Source organism: Mchenga conophoros, linkage group LG7 (genome assembly GCF_057382185.1).
Source record: "Mchenga conophoros isolate Kocher_MC1m ecotype Shallow Benthic linkage group LG7, M_conophoros_male_GT1.1, whole genome shotgun sequence".
Classification (NCBI taxonomy): Eukaryota; Metazoa; Chordata; class Actinopteri; order Cichliformes; family Cichlidae; genus Mchenga; species Mchenga conophoros.
The window spans coordinates 7601799-7624855 of NC_140532.1; the positions used below are offsets into that span (position 1 = coordinate 7601799).

Here is a 23057-nt window from a genome sequence, read left to right on the forward strand (position 1 = left end):
CTTTTGTAAAACGAAGCTACTTCTTTTTCTGTGCTGTAATATTGTTTGTTTGTTTGTTTTTTGCCAGAATTGAGATATATGCGTTTTAAAAACATTCATATTTTGAGTGAGTAACTATATTGCAATCAGATTAGCCTGATTTTATGTATTTTCCCCTACCTCTAAATTCTTGACAAGGTAAAAATTAAGGATAATTCAGTAAATCACTCTCTTGGCAAGCTCTCGCTAAATGCAGCCACATTCATATCATTCTATTATTCACACGTCGAAACTACACACTACCGTGCAGATTTTCAACGTTTTAATTTTGTGGTGATTCATTATTCTCTTTCGTTTTGTTTATAACAGCTTATATTCGTTTTTTTCCAACAAAAAACAAATAAAGACAAATGAAGAGAAAGGTTTGAGTTTCCCAAGGCACATACAGTATGCATAACCAGGCAATTCAGCTCACCTGGTTACTGCCCCCTCTTCTTCAAATGTATTCAGCCACCCACATACAATATACTCTGTTTCTCTAACTTCCCTGTGGAGAGCTGTTATCTCCTATAGAGAACCTTTCACAGGGCTTCATTAACTGAGATCCATATGCCTGCATGGGAGAGTGTGTAGTGACAGTCTTTATCAGAAAATGACTGGCATGCTAAACAGCCTCATGTCCTTGATTACAAATCAATCCATCATCCTCTGAATACTGAATGGTTAAACTCAAGGCTAAAGGTTTAGTGGCTAATCTGGATGATGGCAATGAGAAAGACCAAGAAAAGTGTTTGCATGCTTCTCTTGCCCCAATAAATTCCTCTGTCCTTGGTGGAACGTGGCTATTTGTTTCTCTGATCATGAAAGCACTTCTTCAGCAAAAAGACACAGACTAGAGGAATGTAATTGTACCCGTTCTGCACAAGCCTCGCATTTTAATTTTAATTTCATTAAATTATTAATTTGCATCAGATGGCTGCGGGATGCGTTACATTTTTTAAGAGGTAAAGTAGTATGTAACTTTTATTGGGGCTCTTTTTTCCTGCTCCTTCAGTTTCCTACTTGATTGCTTGCAGATAACACATTAAAGAGAGTGTATATTCTTACACATATTCTCTTTAAAGGTTTTTTGATCATGCATGCACTCACCAGCCACTTCATTAGGCATACCTGTTTAGCTATTTACTCAAATATCTAGTCAGCAACCCGGTACATATGGTCAAGACAACATGCTGAAGTTCAAATGGAGCATCAGAGTGGCGAATAGGGGTGATTTGGGTGACTTAGAATAAGATATGGTTGTTCATGCCAGATGTGCTTGTCCTAGTATTTCAGAAACACTGAGGTATAAAGAGGATGATCTGTAAAAGAGGAAATATTCAGTGAGCGGCATTTCTCTGGGTAAAACTGCCTTGTTGATGCCAGAGTTCATGGTAGAATGGGCAGACTGCTTCGAGCTGATAAGCTAATAAGACAACAGCAACTCAAGTTCAAAGCCAATTGTTGCACCCTAGGTATGCAGAAGAGCAATTCTTTGAAGCTCTTTGATGATCAGACAGAAAATAAACTGAGGTTTGTTTGTTTTTTTTCTTTAATCATGTGAAAGTTGCGTTGGTAGTTAATTCATGATGTTACCTTTACTTCACCTAATTATACTTAGAGAAAGAAAGGTGAAAGGTCACTCGCTGCGGAGGCAAAATGTTTGTGTTTTACTGTCAATACAACTGAAAACATTTTTATGTCTTTGGGTCTTATTATGTACTTAGCGGCTGAAAACATAGCTCAATCCAATTTAAATTTGGACTGAACACCAGAAAGAAGGAAAAGAGTTAAATACCATCTGCAGGCACTGTGTCCTTGGCCAAGACAAGTGGCTAAGGCCTGAAATGAACCTTATTTTTGTACCCGAATGCAAATAAAAATGCCCGTCCTGTTATTTGGAAATCTATATCCCTTCTGTACATAGGCTGAATGCATATCTAAGACTTTATGGAGGTAATAAATCTGTGTCTTTGGAGGCTGATGCAGGAAAAATCAAAGCTGAAGGAGGGTACAAATCAAAGTAGACGGCTTCCTGATGTGTTGTCTGCTTTAATGCTTCTGTTATAGTGTTTGACACAGCAGGTCGTACCTGGCTGCGTTGACTTTGCTTACGAGACATTTTAGAGCACAGCATTTTGTGGAATTGGCATTGGTTGAACTGCTGCTATGTCAAGTGCGTTTTTCAGAAGTTATTTTAAGTCAAACAATAGTGCAGTCCGCATGTGTCTGATTAGTGTGCATGTGTTCTTTCTCCTTCCCCTATTAGTGTACATGTTTACAAGTATACTCTGTGCCGAGTAAATAAACAACCAAAGTTTGCTACTAATTTACCAAAAGTTTTATCAGACTTGGACATTACCTGAAACATCGTGGGATGAATAAAGAAATATTTTTTAAAAATTGCAGGGGGCATGTGCACAAAACCTTATTTTCTCCTATTTGCTCTGGCTCATTGCATGCTGAAGATAAATGCTGTGTTCTGTTTACACCAAGTTTATCAATTCTTGTTTAGAATGCTGCCAGCTTCTATCTAGCCTGAATACTGTAATTCTCCTTTCCCTTGTCTGTTTATTCTGCTGGGGAAAGCCTGTTTATTTTCCTGACAGCCAGGCAGGCTTGCAAGAGGTGAAGTTGGCAGAGAACCCACTCTTAAACCTGAATCCTCTGGCTTTCTGTTTTGAAGATATTACTTTTGCTAAAGAAAAGCTTCTTGCAGTATGAAGCTGCTGTTTTGTAAACATTTTAAATGGGTAATTTATGGAGGTGGTGAGCCGGGTTTATAATTTATGAGACATTACTGATCACCTCGACTCAATCAATATCACTTTTTTTTTTCTCTCGGTGTGTTGTTTAATAGACATACAGTGACAGACTGATTTTGGACCAGTTGTGTTTGCAGTAAGTGGAGGAAGTCCAGTTTAACATGCTATTCAGGGTGAAGCTTTTTGCTTTTTTATACAAAGTTACTTTTATTAGTATAAATGCATTTAAAATCTTTTAAATGTGCTTTGTTGCACAGATGATTTTATGTAATTTGTTTAGAGACACACTGCACTATTTTTCATTTATTGTCTTTTCAGTTACTCCATCATTTGGTTAGGCTCGTTTTAAGCTACGATAGCAACATTAAGAGTCCCATTTCCTCTTCCACCACATTGCTTCGTAAAGCAGAGTAATGATGATTTTTTAGGGCAGGGGAAGTAGCACTTGTCTAATCTCTATTAATAGATATATGCATATGCAGACTCTGTATGGAAAGACAAGTAGATTTTTTTTGTCCACCTTTAGTCCTCAAGTAATCAGAATACTATTAGGAAACAAATTTCAGGAGGAGTTGGTTACATGCAGGTAAGCAGTCCTTGTGGAGAAGAACAGAGGGATTGCATTTGCTGAAATGCAATCTGGCAACCATGAATTACCGTCTGACAACGATTTAGGTTTTTGTTAGCTTTTTGAAATTCCTCTGCATCTTAAACAATAATCATTGTCTTGAGCCAGATATCCAGGTTACAGTGGGAAATTAGCTATTGCCCCAGAAGGCTGAGTCAGCTGAGGAGACGATGGGTTTCTGGATTGTTACAATGCTACTGAACAGTCATAGTACAAACAAAATGGGCATTTTGATATCTCGTCCTCTTCTTCTTCCTAAAAAAAAGATGTATTTCCTTCCAACTCCACATAAGTTTCCTCCCACACAAAGACATCCAAGTGAGTTGGATTAGAAAGTGTGAATTGCCTATAGATATGTTGCCTATGAATATCAGTCTAGTTACAGACTATTTAAAGTTTCCTTCTGATGGACAGTCAACTACCCCAACATACTTCCCTGCCTTCTGTCCATTGTATTGGCTGCCATCATTATAAGAAGGCAGACAAGAAAAGGATTCAATGCATGTTTACTCAATGCCAAGGGTTTAAAACGTGAAATATTAAAAAAGCTCATCTGATCTCCTCTACAAAGCTTCAAGAACCTCTGTGTTCATCCACACAATGAAGCTATTTCTACTTCTCACTCCACTGTAACCATTTGAACAGACCTGCCTAAGGCCACAGCTGAGCTGAGTTGAGTAGAGCAGAAAATAGCCTAATCCTTTTGGCAGCTACAATGAACGGACCCTATTCAGTCCCTCTAAAACCAACTGAGCAATGCCAAGACTCAGATCCTACAGTTTAGCCAAGCATTCGTTAGACATTAGTCTCACTTGATGATGCATATTTTGACACACATCCTCTGCGTAACAGAATTCAAACACAAACTGAATGTGTATGTGTGGTCACATTCATCTACCATTTGTAAACATAGATTCTTGGCGTTGGAACAGATTCGATTCAAAGTGCGTTTACGAGAAAGTATTTCTTGTCAGCACTGAAAGGCAAAGCCATACCAGCCAGGCAGCCGACCAGCAGCCTGTTCATTTTCTTTTCTGAGAAAGATGTGAGGATAATTCATTAGGACTGTAAGAGGCATCAGTAGTGCTCAGAGAAGCCAACTGCATTTATTTTGGATGGCTCGATAGTTTTCCATATGCGTTTGTTGCATGATACAGATGTAAAGCCCAGTTGAAAATATAAATTTATCACCAAAATTAAACATTTTTATAGGTCTATATAGGCTTCAAGCTGCTTAATTTTGTATACCATCCTTCTTCTAAAGGATGGTATAGGCTCTAGTCAGTGTTCAGAGAGATAATGAAGGAAAAACTGAAGGACCTCCCTTTAGTATTTAGAGAATTTCACCAGCTCTTACTATGGCTGCCCTGCAGACACTTCCAGGTTGCACCTTCACTTCAACAAGCCAACATCAGAACTGTCTTAAACATTAATACTAGAACCTGCAGTAACAAAAACTGAAAACCGTTTAACACATTTAAATATTTGGTTTGATGAGTCTTGAAATAAGTGATTATTACGGTGCTGTAGGGATTAGTGTCTTTCTCTTGCTCATTGCCACAGTATTACCTGGACGACTCTAAAAATGGTAAACGACTAGATCGGGTCGAGTGATTTGGCAGGATTATGTTTCAGTAATAAAATGTCTTTTGTTGTTCTAAGGTTACCAGAGTACTCTTAATGTAAGCTTGCAAGAATATTGCTAAATTATTGAAGCACCCCTTTAAATTTGTTTATTAGTTTTGTTAATTAGTTAATGTGAAGGGGGGAAAGATACAGTGATAATATTTTACCATTCCTGATTGGCCAAAAAATTTAACAGCACTCCTCCAAGCCCCCAGCAAGAACTGAAGTTGGTCACCAAGAGGTCCTTGTGCCCAAGTAACCACCTTGGTTTCGTTCAAGGTAAAAGCAAAATGAGAAATCTGCAGAAACATGTTTTTTCTATTAAGATAAACCTTTTATAAACTTCTTGTTGTCACATTCTTTTAGTCAGGGTCATGGTCATATCAGCTGGTGGAATCTAACACAGAGCTGTGTGAGCGTCAGAACCCCGTCTGTAAAGTATTCTGCATCATGCCCACCTTTGAAACCAAAGCTGTACTAAGTACAAACACATATACACTTTCTGGTTACTTTATGAAGTATACCTGTTGGATGCTTGTTGTCACAAATATCTAATCAGCCGATCGTATCACTGCAACTCGTTGCATCTAGGCAACCTGGTACTAGAAAAATCTACCTAATAAAGTATGTGTGTGTGAGCAGCTGACCACCGTGATTAGTGGATTTCCTTTGGGGGTTATTAAAATGAATAAAATGCATTGGCATAAAATGTAACCTCTTCCATCTGCTCACTAAACCATCACCTTTTTTGAGATGAGATAGCCTTTATTTGTCAGTTGCAGGTCTTTTGCCCACAACCGAGATGACAGACCTTGCCGACCGTACATACAATACACAAACATCACATTGGGGAGACAGGTCAGGCTAGGTAGCAAGAAAAAAACATCGAAATGTGTAACACAGAAGGATAATACAGGAATGCACAGATATCAACACACCATAGCACAATAAACACCGACAAGCAACATGGGAAAGTGTTCCAGTGTGTACATCTGATCTGGGACCGCTGCAATCTTTCGACTGCGCCTCCAGCTAACCCGATGTCCACATCAGACGGGAGGTAAGCGTTGGAGGTGGCGTTGGATCCGGGGTAGGGAGGGTGATACGTCAGTGAGTGCTTATCAGTGTGTATCACTGGTCTCTCGATCTCCCGTTGGAGAACCGCGAGCTTCCCCATGATGGTATCAAACTTGCGGTCCGTGGTGTTGTCATTCTTTTGCTCAGAGAGCCGATTCTGAGAACTCACGACTGCAGTTTTCTTTTCAAAGCAAAGACAGTTTTAAAAAATGCGATGGTGGCAAAGCTAAGATTCTTACGCTGTATTTGTCACATCTAAGAAGAGTTTTCTTTTGCAGAATTCTTTTATGTTAGTTGCTATTGTTGCATTCTTAAATACAGTACATTTCATGATGTTCTGACTCCTAAGTCCGAGGTGGAGATTGTCTTGTATGACATGTCCAAATTCTCCAACAAATGACAGGGCATTGACTTTCCCAAAAATGGTTCCTTGTCCTGAGGATGACAGATAAAAGCATTACCTCTCTCTGTCCCTTTTGCTTCTTCTGATAAGATAAGGGGGGTCACATTGGCTGTGTAAACAGAGCTTTTCTACTTCAACAGCCTTTTATCTAAGCTTTGTTTGGTCTTTTCTTATTCTAAGCTTATTTTAGTCAATGTATGTAGCTTCTGACATCCACCAGTTCACAGAGCAGTGATTTATTTAGTGTGATTGTCTCTCTGCAGAGTGAACCGTTTTGAAAGTGTTTCATTGTCTCGTCACGTCTTTTGTGCAAACGTCAACTTTTACCTACTTTTGAAACTACACTTACACCTACCCTCGCTACTTGACACGTCTCCGACGACTCTTCCAATCTATTTTAAATGGATATAGAATGGAGGCATTCAGTAAAGTGTCTCGGAAATCATTTAATTTCATGGACATTTGAAAGATAAAATTGTGGCTTCATCATAAACCCTTTTGTGTGCTCTGGCACGTCTGAGTCTCCCTGGATATATTAAGCTGTCTGGCTGTTTTTGCTGAATTCGATCCAGATCAGCCGCTCTATGTGCATGTGAATATGCAGACAGTATTCGAAACATTTACATTTTGGTGTGCACAGCCTCTCGATAAAAGTCTTCTCAGGCCTCTGGCTCTCTGTGCACTCTGCCGCGCTTGGCTGAATCCCCTGCCTGGCATCACATCTGTGGCTCCATGGTCTGAGGATATGTGCTGTCTGGAGCGTAAAGGCTGTTTTGTGATGCTGTGGACCAAACAACAGCATGTGCATGCCGATATTTACCACTAAAGGCAGTGGATACATTAATATAAAGCGCTAATTAAAATTCCCTTTTCAGAATCCCGGACCTTTTTAAATCCAATACTATGATTGTTTTTATGAAAACATAGCAGTTTTGCTGATGTAATTAAAGGAAGCCGAAAACTCAGACTTTTTGGCGTAAGACCCGTAAGGATTGTGGTGTGTTTTTTTGTTGTTGTTTTTTAAACAAATGTCAGTGACAGTTGGCACATGAATCTGCTTTTTTTTGCGAAGTTAAACTGCAAATGTCTGCATGTAACAAGGCGTTTTCTTGGCCAAGCCGTCTGGCTGTCCATAGTGCTGACGATGTGTGATCTTAGCCATTGCGGGTAATGGCACGCTCCCTGGCCTGTGTAATAAAGGACAGCAAAACATCTCTTTTAAAATTAGTTCTCCCTTCATTTTTACTCACTCCTAGGAAATTATGACCACTGCAAAGGGACAGTTGTAAATTGCTTTAATATGTAGCAAAATGTCAGGTTAAAACAAACAAATGCGAGTTGGATTTATAATTTTTAAGTCTAATTTCCAAAAACATAAATCAGTAACTGCATTGAATACCTTCACATTAAAGCCTACACTGGTGTGTAGCAGTGACCCACTGCTGCATTAAATTACAGCAGAAGCACTTAGTGTTTTTTATGTTTTCAAATATAGATCTCTTCTATGATTGTTTTATGTTAAATTGGTTCCTTAATATATAAAAATGTAGGAATTTAACTTGTGGCAGGTCGGGCCAGGTTAGCACTGATCGCCCAGCTTTCTCAGTAATTAAAGAGAACTACACCCTAGCATCTGCCATCAACATAAAATCTTCTCACTCATACTTTTGTTGTGTGGAAAGGGGTATTGTCGCAGTCACACTAGTGGTCTTATGGCTCCATTTTGTATGATCTGAAATGACTGACGGCCACCATTCAACACCCACTCTGCGCTCGCAGCACATAATAACACACTGATTTGTGTGGACGAGCTTGTAAAGCCAGCCAGTGAGACGTTTGTCAGACACGCAATTGTGAGCTAAAATGTAATGAGTGGGCAGGTCTGTGCCTCTTTAGTGCTCTGATTAGACACTGGGTACTCACTAAAAGGTCTGCTCCCCACTTCACATGCAGACAGAGATGTCCTGTTGTACAGAAAACAACAGCCCACACTCTGATCAGCTGAGACTATAGACTATGCTGCAAGCTTTTACTATAGCAAATGCTCTGATACAATAAGATGACCGATTTGTGTGTCTGTATAGCAAGTTATAGCTTAAGTTATAAAGGGTTATAAAGTGTTTTGCTGATATGGCCTCCCCATCTAACACATTGCAGTTCAGCTCATGTGTGTGTGTTCCTGTTTAGACATCTTTGTGAGGACCAAAACTGGCATTCTACTATACTTGTGAGGACCAACAGTCATTTGTGAGGACACACACGTTGGTCCTCACGAGTTTAAAGGCTTTTTTGAGGCTCAAAATGTGGTTTTAGTGTCAGGTTTACAATTAGGTTATGGTTATGGTTAGGTTTAGGGTGAGAGTTAGGATTAGGTATTCATTTTTGATGGTTAGGGTTGGGGCAGGACAAGTTCCTGCCTCAAGTGGAGGAGTTTAAGTATCTCGGGTCTTGTTCACGAGTGCATGAAGAGTATGAAGCGCCTTGAGGCGACTTTTGTTGTGATTTGGCGCTATATAAATAAAATTGAATTGAATTGAATTGAATTGAGTGATGGAAGAAGGGAGCCGGAGATCGACAGACGGATTGGTGCTGCGGCTGCAGCGATGTGGACGCTGTACCGGTCTGTCGTGGTGAAGAGAGAGCTGAGCGTAAAAGTGAAGCTCTCATTTTACTGGTCAGTCTACTTCCCTACCTTCACCTATGGCCACGAGCTGTGGGTAGTGACCGAAAGAAGAGATTGCGGATACGAGCAGCGGAAATGAGCTTCCTCCGAAGGGTGGCTGGCCTCTCCCTTAGAGATAGGGTGAGAAGTTCGGCCATCTGGGAGGGGCTCAGAGTAGAGCCGCTGCTCCTCCACATCGAAAGGAGCCAGTTCAGGTGGTTCAGGCATCTGACAAGGTATGTCCCACCGGGAGGAGGCCCCGGGGCAGACACATGACAGGCTGGAGAGATAATATCTCTCAGCTGGCCTGGAGGTTTTCAGAAGAATTTCACTCGCATGTACTGTACCAGTGTACCTGCACATGTGATGTGACAATAAAAGTGATTTGATTTGATTTGAGGTGCTAGAGGAGGTGGCTGGGGAGAGGTAGGTCTGGGCTTCTCTGCTCAGGCTGGGATAAGCGGGAAAAAAATGGATGGATAGTTCGGGTTAGAGATGTCGTTCAGCCATCACTAAGATAGCTGAACCTGTGTGTGTGTGTGTGTGTGTGTGTGTGTGTGTGTGTGTGTGTGTGTGTGGTTCTTTAAATGTGCCAACTGAGTGCTGCTGTTTATGTAATATGAAACTAGTTAAGAGCAAAACAGTGTAGTTCAATTTAGCAATGACAACTTGTTAAATGCATTTGTGTTGCCTTATATCCTGCCATATGTGCCAAGGTGCTTCTGTAAGAGCCTGTGAAAAATAATCCCTGTTACGCAAATTGATTGCTTGTTTAAAAATCACATTAAGGTTTGTAGTTGACAGCTTAGGTCATAAAATGAATGATTTGTAACAAAGTTCAGCTTTGGGGGGTTTTTTTGGTTGGGTTTCCACATCATTCTTTTTTCTGTTATAAATTGTGACTTTGTCACAAAAACGACATGGGTGGAATAAGTAATAACACAGCAGTGATTCTCTGCTAAAACATATCCGAGTGAACAAAACTGCGAGTTAGCGGGTGGGTAATGTATCACAGATCCACACAAAGTCTAATCAGAATCTCAGCTGGAGGTGTAGCCACACTCCCGCCCTGTGAAACGACTTTGTCCTCTGGCTCATCATAAGCGAGGTTAGGAGATCAAAAAGGAAGTCATTTTTGGCTCCTGTGTGGCAATGCTGTGGATGTAATTAGCTTTGTTCTGATAACATACACTCAACACATCCCCCCCCGACAGGTGTGAAACACTGCACTTCCTAATCAGATACCTGCACTGTAATCAGGAGACAATCTTAATGACCTGTCTTAAATGCCAAATGCTCACTTCTGTTTCCCATCTCATCACACTGCTTCTCCCCAAAAGTCAATGAAACAAATTAAATTCTTTTCCGGTAATGACTACCTTTTTGCTTGGAATCATGCAAAGCTCTGCATTTTTCAATTAAACTCGCCATTGTTTATAATAGAAAAAGATCTAATAAAGATATATTGATAAAGTGTGTTTGTAGGGGGTTGGAATAGTTTCCATTTGTGAAGTTTTGGTCTATTTGACATGTAGACTACGCTCTATAGGCAACCTGTCTCTTCTCTGAAACTCAAGACTGGTTCAGGGAATTATTGATGGACTTTGTGAATAATTCATGGGCATTGATAAAGTCTCGTATTTCATTTGGATGGCCTGTGGCCAGTGACTGTCAAAGGTAAAGTTAGTTTTTGACAGGCTTTTGTACTTGTCCTCAGGTTTCTATTCAGTCTTTTTTTCGGACTGGAAGACCTATAGCCTGTGTCACAAAAGAAAATATTTCTAATACTTTTTTTTCTTAAAACATTGAGTGATGCAGTACCTCAGCACTGTTTCCTCACAGCAAGAAGGCCCAAGGTTTGAATCTGCTTGCCAGCTGAGGCCTCACTATGTAGAATTTGCGTGTTCTCCATGTGCCTGCACAGAGTTCTCTCCGGGCATTTTGGCTTCGTTCTGTGGTCCAAAGTTATGCATGTTAGGTAAACTGGTGATTCTGGGTTAGGATTTTTCTGCCTGTTGTCCTGTCTGAATATTATGTACAATGAGTTTAATACTACTTGTACATGTTTTTATAGTATAGTATACTACTATATACACTATACACTGTATTAGATACATCTTGCTAATGCAGGATTTGACCCTAAAAAAGTTTTGGAAACATTCCTCAAAGATTTTTGTCCATGTTGACATGAGAGCATCACACAGTTGATGCAGATTAGTCGGATATACATCTATGATGAAATTCTCTGATTCTATCGCATCCCAAAAGTGCTCTATTGGCTGAGATCTGGTAACTGTGGAGTCCATTTGAGTACAGTGAATTCATTGTTATGTTCAAGATACCAGTTTGAGGCCCAGCCAGTGCACTCACGCTGAACCCAAGAATGAATGGTCAGAGTTGCATCTGGTATAAAATCTTTGCCAAATTAAACATGCGGATCATCAAGAATGAGATTTCCATACTAGTTAGCAACAAGCGCCTCCGGTGCAGTTGGCCAGCAGGGTACCGGTGGAAATTGTCGTGCTGTTGGCTGAAGACAAAGGAAGAGGAGATGGGAAAGGCAGGTGAGAGTAGGGACTTTAAATGTCAGGACCGTAGCACAGGACGAGGGCTGGCTGATATGAAAATTAATATAATGCGTTTTCAGGAGACTAGGTAGATGGGAAGCAAGGCCAGGAGTGTTTGAGGTGGATTCAGACTGTTCCACCATGGTGTGGACAGGAAGCGAAATGGAGTAGGAGTAATCTTGAAGGAAGAGTGTGTGGATAGTTTTGTGGAGATGAAGAGAGTTTCAGACCAGGGTGGACAGGATTAGAAATGGTGTATCAGCTCAGGTTGAGCAGTTTGGAGACAAAGTTAGAGAAGCAAGGCTGATGGTTTGGACATGTGCAGACAAGGGATAGTGAAATTGGAAAAAGGATGCTGAATATCAAGCTGTCAGGTCGGAGGAAAAGAGGAAGACCTCAACTGCGAACGTTTGAGGCTGAAACTTGAAGGGGAGAAAAATGTGCGTTTAAGACCGTTAAAAATGAAAGTGCAAAAAGTACGATTAGAGTAACACGCAAACATCATGTTGGATTTATTAAGTCACAATTTCAGTTGTTTCACAGAACAATTTTTCTTTTTTTTTTGAATGCTATATTTGCAGCTCCTCTTTAATAAAGCACCCCAACAGTTTTTCACTTGTTGATACTTATCGTGCTGTGTGGAAAAGAAATCTCATGTGTCCTTTATGGTTCTAATTGCACATCAGGTTCACCACAGAGGTTACAGCTCTCTGTGTTGTTACAAGTATTAAATTATACGGCTGTCTAAATGAGAAGCCCTTAAATGTCAAAGGCATATCAGGCTTTTTGACATCTATTGTTAAAGCTGTAAGACATGCGTGTGCCGCAGTTCTAACGAGGGCCAATGGGCTTGTGTTTCTCTTTTGATTGCGTATTTATTTTTAGCAATACTTTAGCTGCCCTGTTATTTAAACATCCAGCACAGCTGGAACATTAACTGCCATTTTCGCTAATTTTATTTAGCTTTCAGAGCCTTTGTGGGGTTTTTTTAAAGTTCTTTTCTTTTCTTATGACTCATCTTTTCATTCACTTTCACCTTTTCTCTTGCCAGGCATGGAACACGGTGTGCAGGAGAAGTTGCAGCTGCAGCAAACAATGGTGTATGTGGCGTGGGTGTGGCCTATAATGCTAAAATTGGAGGTGAGTTAAGCACACGATTGATATTTTTCATTTGGCAGAAGGTTTAATCAGTATTATACTCATTTAAATGAGTTTATGATAATTTCACTTAGAACTGATACAGAACAAAATACACATTCACCATTAATAACTTGGAAGTTAATGTCTTTCTTCTAAGATCTCTGGGACTTTGGGGTTTGTGTCAGAACGACAATTTTGCAGCAGCTCAGGCTTCGCATTATATTAATGATCCAGTGATAGATTTTAAAGCTAATATCATAATGTTTTTTTCTGGACCACTGACTCTCATTTACTGACTGACTGACTCTGTATTGTTCAGATGTACAAGTGAGAGTGTGCTGCAGAGATAGGCAGTATTATGCAGTGAATAGTTCTTTATCCAAAGCCTGTGAGATGAATTGCTTTTGATCATTTGCTGCAGTTTTTCTTGCCTGGAAATAAGTAGATCATGACTTAATTAAAACTCCTATGCTCCAGTAAAACAAATAAAATGGTCACTGCAACGATTTCATCCCTGCATTTAAAGCGGTTAGGTTCATGTTCAATGTTTATGAAAGGCTCAATCTGATTTTCTTAATTCGTGTCAGTGCTTTCATTGTGCTGCCCTCCACCTTTATTTGGCTCTCCACATAAAACGTAATATTTTTTTAAATTAATTTGTTTATTTTAATCAAGTCGGATTTCCAAAGTTAGTTAAACTGTTGATACATATTCATATGTTTATATGAAAGTTAGTCAAAATTAGACTCTTTGGGGAGAATCTTTTCCAATCAGTAATTAAGCTGTCAGCCTGTGCAGATATATGTACAGAAAGATGCTGTATGTAGAGCAGTTCATTCAAATTAAATCTGCGAAAACAAATCAAGTCTGGAAGGATTATTTTTCCTCCTGAATATTTTTGTGTTTGATAAATTATTCCAAGAAGGCCTTTAGTAACTTTTGTCATCAAACAATCTGTCAATGCCATGATGGCAGCCAACAAGACTCAGCGGAGCCGGTGGAGCCCTGAGCAGCCTGTTCACAGATGTTACTCATAACTCTCCTTCTTTGTCTTCATTACCATTCATCTCCCGACAGAGCCGCACATTGGCCCCGCTCTCATAAATTATTCCTCTGTGAATCTGTTCACGTCACGGCATCAGTGAATTGCTTATAAACAGCTGTGATTCGCTCCCAAGCACTCAAGTTGTGTGTGTTTTTTGTGTGGGTGGGTATGCGTGTGTGAGCAGCAGTCGTGTTTGTGCTAAAGCTAAAATATGTGTGTCCTTACAGAGTAATAATTAGCGATTAGTACTTAAAACCTGTAATTGACCCTACTTAGCTCACTCTGTGTTTCCTCTCCATCTACTGTACTTGGTTTCCTTGTGCCTGCACACACACTCATAGCTGCACCGGTAGCTGCTACCTGTGACTTGATAAAGCTGCAGGGAATTCACGCAAGTGTCTTACTCAGGAATCATCAAGCCGCAGGAAGCTGATGAGAATTGTTACGACAGTAATTACCTTTACTGCTGCAGTGCAGCCCTCGCGTAACGATCACAGAGCAAACAATGTGCTTTATGTTGCATGTTTAGCGCAGTTACGTTTGCTTCGGGCTGCTTAGTATTCAAAGACGTGTTGCACTGAATGCCTGCGCCAACTCTGTAATTACAGCCTTGGTCACATCCCCACTGGTGTATGTTTGTTCCTACAGGGTTAGGCAGGTTCGCTAGAACGAATTATTGAAGTCTTAATGCGGGGACGTTGTCAGTCTTAGTGTATCCTCTGAGGTCCGGGGGTCCTCTAACAGTAATGGACCTTATTTGAGGGTGGGTTATTTCACGCTTCTCTACAGCTATTAATGTTCAGAGGAATGATCTGAGGCTGCTCACATCAAAGACTCAGACAGGTTTGCGTTCAGGTATGATGAAAGGTGACATGCGGCGCTACCCTGTGGACACGGCAGACTGCTGAAGGCTCTGTAAACTCTCAGCTCATTTTTACCTGTGCGTGTGTGGCTTTCTCTCATCTGCAGACTCTTGGATTCTTCTGCTTGTCCTCTCTATAGGTTTTGGTGGGGTCAGGAAGGTTGGTTTAACAACCCCCTGGGTTTTGTTTACATGATGCTTAAATAGTGTAGTATCCACCAGAGCAGCATCCGTGGGCGAGCTTTGTGTGCTTACTCATTAAAACGGAGACTCTGTGAAGTCTTGGTTTCCTTGTGAAGAGCTTGGTTTTTCCGGTTTTCAGTTTTCTTGTGTTTTTCTTTTTCCAGCTGGAGAAAAAAAGAGAAAGAAAATTTACGTTCTAACTGATTCGCTTGACTTTTTTCTTCTTTTTCTTTTTATCAACTTACGCCTGTTTTGTCTCTAAGGTATCTCACAACTCCCTCTGCCGTCTGTCACACTGTCACTATTTCTTCATAACTTTCTCTTCGGTAACCTTATCTAAACCCTCCATTGTGTCTTTGTTTTAATAGGAGTTCGTATGTTGGATGGGGAGGTGACAGATGTAGTGGAGGCTCAGTCTCTTAGCCTGAACCCTCAGCACATCCACATTTACAGTGCCAGCTGGGGCCCGGAAGATGACGGCAAGTCTCTGGATGGCCCTGCCAAGCTGGCTAAGGAGGCTTTCCTCCAGGGAATCACCAAGGTCAGTCAGAGCACAAACATGGTCTTTTAATTTACTAATGTCTTGCATTTCTTATTTATAGTATCACTATCAAAGTCACATCACCTCTTTAGTGTAGTCAAAGGAGCTTGCAAAGAAAGTGTAATAAATCAACATTCTGGGAGACTCATATTTACTTGGTTTATGATGAGACGCCATCAAGCTTAGCTCAGGTTAGCTTACAAGCTGTGATCAAAAGGCTTCACAATTACACACAAAATAAAAAAACAGGAATCATCGTTCATTTAAATTTAGCTGTAGATTGCTGCCTGTGCAGAAGCAGTTTTAACCACTTATACCTGTGCATCTGAATGTCCTCTACCGCGTTTGCTGAGGCTCTCTTTAATTTGACTTTTATCTTGGGAATGAGGACAGAGTCACAAGGAGCCAGTAAAGTAAAGTAATGTAGGTGGTCTGCAAAGACTTTGTTGCTGAGGCCAAAAAAAACTCCCTTTCAATGCACTTTGTGTCAGTGCGTGACGACCCCCAGTATACTTCAGTTTGTTTCCGCTGAATGTTCTACCTCAGATGTTACAGTGAAACTTTCATTGACAGTCTGACCCTGGGGGACACATTCACGGTGCACAACCCTGTGAATGTCAGAAAAACGATGACCACGCTCCTGGTTGAGCTTCTTACCTGATGCACCGCCTTCAGGCTTGGACACAGCAGACGCTTTCACTAAAACCAGCTTTTTGATCTGTGGGTAATAGCCGGAGACTCAGCTCTCATCGCAGCTGATGATGAATCTCAACATGAAAGCCGGGTCAGATTGACACAGAAGGTGGTATTTTTTATTTGCCAAAGTTTGAGACCCAAGGTGAAATTGGTCTGAAAAAGACTTCCCAGGAGTTATTTAAAAATGCCAGCTGTGTCCGAAGCAGTCCAGAGGTGCACAAGAAGACGATCTTAAGTGAGAGATGGGCTCAATTTAAATACGATGAGTAAGAGAGAATGTGTTTGGCTCAAAAGATTCAGTGTAAACATTCACTGGTTGATTTTTACATGAAACTGTTTTTATTGCATCACTGCTTGTTCTGTGTGCCTTTGCATTCCACAGTGATAAATTACTGAAATGCAGAAACCTCCAGATGCAAAAGTGTTGGAGATAGTTTTGGGCTCATGTTAGGCCAACAGAAACACAAAACAACAGGGACACACACTTTAACACAAAGACCAGCCGCATTCTCTGATAGTTGTCTTGTAGCTGGTCCCAAAAATGTTAATCAGTGAGTTTCAGAGGAGCAGTAGGTGGATTTTGTTGCTTTTATATAAAACTAGACTGCTTGTTTAAGCTCTTGGCTCACTTTGCAAAGAAGCAAAAAAGTGTGTGTGTGTGGGGGGGGGTTTATAAGTCAATCCAATCCGATATATTTTTGATTTTATAGCAGTTATAGAAGTTAAAGGACTCTTCCTTTCTCTTCTCTTCTTTTTCTCTTCATGCCAGGTAGGTTTTACCTTTTTCCCTTAATAAATTAAATCATCACTTAAAAACTGCAATTGGGATACATTTTGTTTAAAAAATTGTTTCAGTGCTGTGAAACATGCAACTGTGAAAAATATTTTTTAAAAACTGAAAAATCAAGAAGTGCACAAAGACTTTTTCACAGTAGTGGTCTTTCCAGCTGTAAATCACCAAAAAGTAATCAAGCGAAGCCTCATGATTCCCAAGCAGCTGGTGATGGTAAGGAGAAAAAAGTCTCTCTTTTCCAGGAAGAACACTTTAATAGAACAAGTCAGAAAAGTTCTGGACAATTTTCTACCTGTACAGTCAGAGCATATTACTTTTTAATTGATGATGGCTTCCCAAGACTGAGGAGAAGGACAAACTCAAGGTTAGTTTGCAAAATTGCCCTCTGCTTAGTCATTCAAGCTTGAATAGAATAAAACATTAAACAGTTTGGACTATTATCTAAGTCTAATACCAACATTTTTCATGTGTCAGTATGTGGCATCAAAAGACGTTATGAGAATAGGCTAATGATAAATGTGAGATGGGAGATAACAGAAAGAGAGGAGCAGTCACTGATGCGGAACAACAGTTACATTAAAACTCTGCTCTAATTGGCATATAAATTAATGAAAATTTTCAGTGAAACCGAATGACTCATTTATAGAATCCCATAATGCAAAATGCTCCTGATATCATGGTGTGTTAGTGAGGAAAGAGTGCCTCACAGCAACAAAGCAGGAGCTGACTGGTTCAGTGTGTGCTCTCCTGGCAGCGAGATAACCCTTGGCACTGGACTGTTATCGTCTGGCTTCTGTAACCTGCAACCAGGACAGCGTCAGGCCATAAATTAAGAGTAGTATGTACAGCTTCTCTAGCCTCTACTGTTAGGACACAGTTTGATTTGGACTGCATCGCCCAGCAGATGTAGTCTTATCCTGGATTCCTTTGAGAGATCATTTGCGAGATGGGGATGTGGGAATCCATTAAGAAAATTAAATGGATAATCATTTTAAAAACGTACTGAACAAGCTTAGTTAAAATTTGTATTCGCATCCTATTGAATTTCCTTTGTACGATTATGAGCTTAACATTTCTGTGATTAGCCATGCCGGAGATGGGCAGTGTTACAACAACAGTGATAAGGAATAAAATATTCCAGCATCTTATCTTTACTAGCAAGATGCCAAGAAAATCAGTTAATTTAGTTTTATACTTGATGTAAAAACACAACAATGATACACACTGGTCTGCTCAGTCAGTATGATTAACGATGAAAGAGGTACAAAACAGAGGAGCAGAACAGGCAGTACAACACGTGGTGCTCTTAAAAGAAAAAGTGAATAAAATAAATGATGGCACATAACGAGAGCCCAGAGTAAGTCCATTAGCAAGGTACAGAGGAGGAGTTGGTAAAAGAAAAAAATCTGACTGAAAACTGGTAGATTTTCTGTGTGTGTGTGTGTGTGTGTGTGTGTGTGTGTGTGTGTGTGTGTGTGTGTGTGTGTGTGTGCGTGCGCGTGTGCACCCGCAATGGCATACATCTGTTTTTTTTCTCACCTAACTAATTTCTAACTGATTCATTTTCTAATGACAGAATGTAATAAATATTCAGTGGAAATATGAGCTGTGGGGAAATTCAAGTGAAAAGTAACCTTTTAAATTACTGGCATTTTTTTCTTCTTTTAAAAACTGTGTAATAGATTTACAATCAAAAACAAAGAGAATACGTTTTAGCACCGCATAAACCGTATATTTTCCGAGTGTACTTTTTACAACCTAAAAAATAAGATCAGCAATGACAGCAGTAGGTAAGAGCTGTGGGGTCCTGACAGTCCCGCTGTCTCTGTCTCTTCGTCCAGCTTGGCCTCAGGCGGCAGTCATCAAGAATGGGTCAGCGGGCCTCGGGCTAAATATCACCAACATATTGAGAGAAAGAAGGTCAGCTTTGCAGGAAGTGGGCAGACACAAAAAAGAATAAAAAAAGAAAAAGCAGTAAATCTGTTCTAAAATGCAATAGTAAGCAGAGCAGCAATGCCAAAATTCTGAGAAGTGCACAAATTCTCTGCGATTTGTATGCACTTTAGCTGCTCCAATTTTATACCGACTAGAGGCGGTCGATCGATTTCTGGGGCTTTCCAGCAAATAAAGAGTTACTCTGATCTAATCAGCTGGAGACAAATGTAGCGTTTGTGTGTCTGGTCACAAATGGAGCAATCAAATCTTCGCTTGTATTCCTGAGCTGACAAAGAACACCCTTTGTTACTTTGCTAAAAGGGGTTGGTGAAATTTTAATCCGAGCCAAGGATTTCTTGGCTCTTGTTGTGGTTCCAGACCCAGCTGGACCGAATGTACGTATGTCTCAGATAGTGTGTGTAATTTAGGAGCACAGTCTCTCTGCCAGATATCATGTTGTCATTTATCAGCCCTGAAATTATATTCAGCTTGAATAAATTTGGTAATTACATTTCCTCTGTTTGTTATCTGATGTTCTGCTGCAATAAGTCGTTTGACATGATGATGTATTAATAAGAGTTGTGCCTACAGCGCCTCAGTGTTTCTAAAGGAAAGCACGTTAACGACAGGCCGTTTAAGTATGGAGACAAACGTCTCTGTCAAAGCCGATTTTTCATACTTGAACCAGCTCCTGATAGCTTCTCCCTCTTAACCTTGTCTGTTCCTGGACTCCAGCCACATAAAGGTGTATGTTTCTGCACCACAGGGACGCAGCGGACTGGGCTCCATCTTCGTCTGGGCTTCGGGTAATGGTGGCCGGGAGCAAGACAGCTGTAACTGTGACGGCTACACGAACAGCATTTACACCCTGTCCATCAGCAGCACCACGCAGTCCGGCAACGTGCCGTGGTACAGCGAGCCCTGCTCCTCCACCCTCGCTACCACCTTCAGCTCTGGAAACCCGGGGGAGAAGCAGATAGTAGGTGTACAAACACACACGCTTACATGCACTTTAAAGATCTCAGATTTTGTGTAGGATTGTTTTTAATACTTTGAATCTTTGGCACCCTGTAAATGTCAAGTTTGACAGCACAGCTACACGTCCCGCTTACCAAAAGTTCATGCCGACGCATCCAAATTGAACCCGTTTTGAGTGTTTATACACATTAATGTTGTGTCTCTCAAATAGAAAAAAAAAAAAAAAGACTTCAAAATGTCAAAGTCTGAGTGATGTGAAACATACAATGAGCAAACACGACAAACACTGAGAGATGCCATGATTCCCTCAAGCTGCTTGTCACCCGTAGAGAGACTTGCTTCAGGGACGCAGAATGACATAAAACAACCATAAATCTGCCATTCCCTCCAAATTACACCAGAGGCGTGCTGCAGGCAAGTAAATACAACTCCAAATGAAATGGGTAGAAGTGAAGTCATTTTAAAATATACATGAGCACTTGCGTTGTATTGTTGCTTTAGCACGCAGAGGCTGCCGTTTGGTGCAGTACCCAGTGAGTTTATGCAATTTCCGTTTGTCCCAAACTAGTATTTATTTTCACTCTGTTAGATTTCTGTTTCTCACAATCATGCACTACCAAGTGGCTCATTTTGTGAGCGTATTTGGTCACCTCCATCTCCAGAGATTACACATTTTTTTCCCAACTGGAGCGAGAGAAAAGCAAAACATAAATTCCCGTTTTTCTAACTAAAATGACAGCAATGGCACTCGGCTGTAATTAACTTCATCTGTTGTGCACACCTAGATGGAATAAAATGTGGCTGTTTGCCAAAAATAAACACATTACCACCGAGTGGCACAAAACACAAAGTTCACTAATTGGCCTTCAAGGCACAGTGTGCTGTTGCTACAGAGAAAAAGTAAATACGCTATATTTTCACAAAAATAAGGCTTTCAAATAATTAAATGGCACAATTAAAGCACTGATTGTTATTTTACTAAAGGTTAATAATGTTTTCTTATTTTGAAATTTTATGAATAATAATGTGCACAGGTTAAACTGTAGCCAGAGCTACAACTAGTATGTATTTATTGTAAACGTAGGTGGGGGTTTTTTTCAGTTCACTCAATGAATTGTTGCATATTCTTCCTCATATATTCCTGATATTTGTTGTCGTCTGTCTTACCTTTGTTATGATGCTCTGTCATGTCAGGTGGATTCTGAAGTGGTTGTACAGGCCGCACCGGATTTTAAGCCGTATGCGTTTCACTTGTAATATGAGATATTTACACAGAAATATCACACATGAGGATTTTTAACGTTTAATTTAATCCGTAAGGTAACATAAACATGGTAACTTAAATGTTATGGTAACTGCAAATGCTTTTTTTCCTCGAACAGCGCCTGTAACACGGCTACCTTTAAGTATACGTACGTATCGATAACACACAAATTTCGTTGCTTATGGTTTTTTTACAGAACAGTGCACAAACAACATTGTCGTCTCTTAACAACTGGTAAAAATATATACCGTATATATACTACTTATCAATTTTATTGGTCTACTGTTACCAGGCAAAATGTTTTTGGCCGCTTGAAAAAAAATATGCATTAGCCGCACGTCAGTATAAGCCGCAGTGTTCACAGTGTGGGGAAAAAAGTAGCGGCTTATGACCCGAAAACTACGATAGACCTGAAATGGCGATCTGTCGTGTACTTGTGGCAGACCACTCAGATGGTGGTTTAATTTGGTTTGCTTTCTTCTGTTGTTGCCTCTTTTGCTGTGTTCTTTTAGTTCTGATCCCTTTGGCAACTTTTGTGCCAGTTTTAGTCACACTCCACCAGATTGTGCAAACAGAAGCTGCTTCTTCACAGTTGTCAGTGTTGATGTGGCGTGCCTTCATGTCACACTTTCATATGTCCTTGAACCTCGAGTCCAGGTGCCCCGTGGGCCTGGCACCATGGGGATTCTGCCATCATCTATGTTTCACATGGCCAAACCGGCACATGTGGCATTGCATAAGCAGCTTTTGCATGCTGGAAGTCTCAGTTTTGTGCGACTCTAGTTTGAGATATTTTGTCCTTCTATGTGATTCCAAGGCTTAGACAACTTAGACGAAAGCTGTTCTTGCTTCGTGATGGGACTATGTCCTCCAAGTAGTCACTGCAGTACAACAGGTGCTCTGTAGGCACAGATTTTTGTTGCTAGGATTAGCTTCTTGTTTTTCCACACTGAGTTTTATCCACATCCTGACCCATGACCGTGGTGTTTTTGATGCTTAAAGTAAGGCCAAATTCATTTCAGGCATGTGAAAACCTATTAAGAACCTCAGAACAGACAGCATGACATCAGCTCATAGATCTGCTGCTCTGACTTGCTCTGACTTTTGTCTTGGCTGGTAATATTGCCAAGTTGAACAGTTTGCCAGTGTCAGTTTGTGAGTGTCAGAAGGAATTTTGTGAAGAAGATCCCAAACAGCGCGACTGCTCAGATACTTTCAGGAGCGTTTCCACTTGCAAGGCAGCTGATGCCCTTTTCCAGCTTGTTCAGTGTTGGTTCTGCATCTCACTTCTCCAGTTAGCTGAGGAACAGTGTTTAGTGCAATTTCTGTGACTTTGTTCTCTGTGCCATATATTTTAACTTAGCATTCCACCAATCTCTCCATCTGTTTATCTCCACCAGTGATAAACTCACCAGCTTTGGACTTGAGGAGCTGTTTCGGAATCTGTTGGACCCGTTGCTTTCTTCATTCCTTCAAGCATACCTCTGATGTTTCCAGTATCAGTACCTTGTGTGCATTTCATAGCAAAGCTGCACCTGGTATTTATTAGCACAGCATCTAGTTGTGCTGTATGTCTGCCAGCTCTCAGATCTTCTAGGCTTTGCTTCTGCTTGAACGAGGCAGGCCTTATAGCTTTTATCAGTGGCTTCATTTCTGGCCATCAGCATCTACGCAGTGAGAATTCTTCCTCCTCCTTTTCCCAAACACTATGACAGTTCTATCATATGTGATGCTGCTTATGGAGCCCCACAGTTCAGCTGCGTTTTCAAAATAGTCAACATTTTGTGGAAGATTTTGATTTAGAGTATCCAGATTTTTTCAGCACCTAATATTCCTAAAATGAAATCTCAAAATATAGTAACCCTATTAGTCCT

At 40.5% G+C, this 23057-nt stretch overlaps 1 protein-coding gene across 2 annotated transcripts in view; it reads left to right on the forward strand.

The window, feature by feature from the left end:
* Window positions 1–23057, forward strand: part of furinb (furin (paired basic amino acid cleaving enzyme) b) — a 118392-nt gene that overhangs the window by 81346 nt on the left and 13989 nt on the right. For both annotated transcript variants that reach the window (XM_085281787.1, XM_085281786.1), the window contains exons 7-9: window positions 12798–12886; window positions 15345–15517; window positions 19708–19920. In XM_085281787.1, coding sequence (XP_085137913.1) covers window positions 12798–12886; window positions 15345–15517; window positions 19708–19920 — 475 coding nt within the window. The remainder of the gene's footprint in view (window positions 1–12797; window positions 12887–15344; window positions 15518–19707; window positions 19921–23057) is intronic.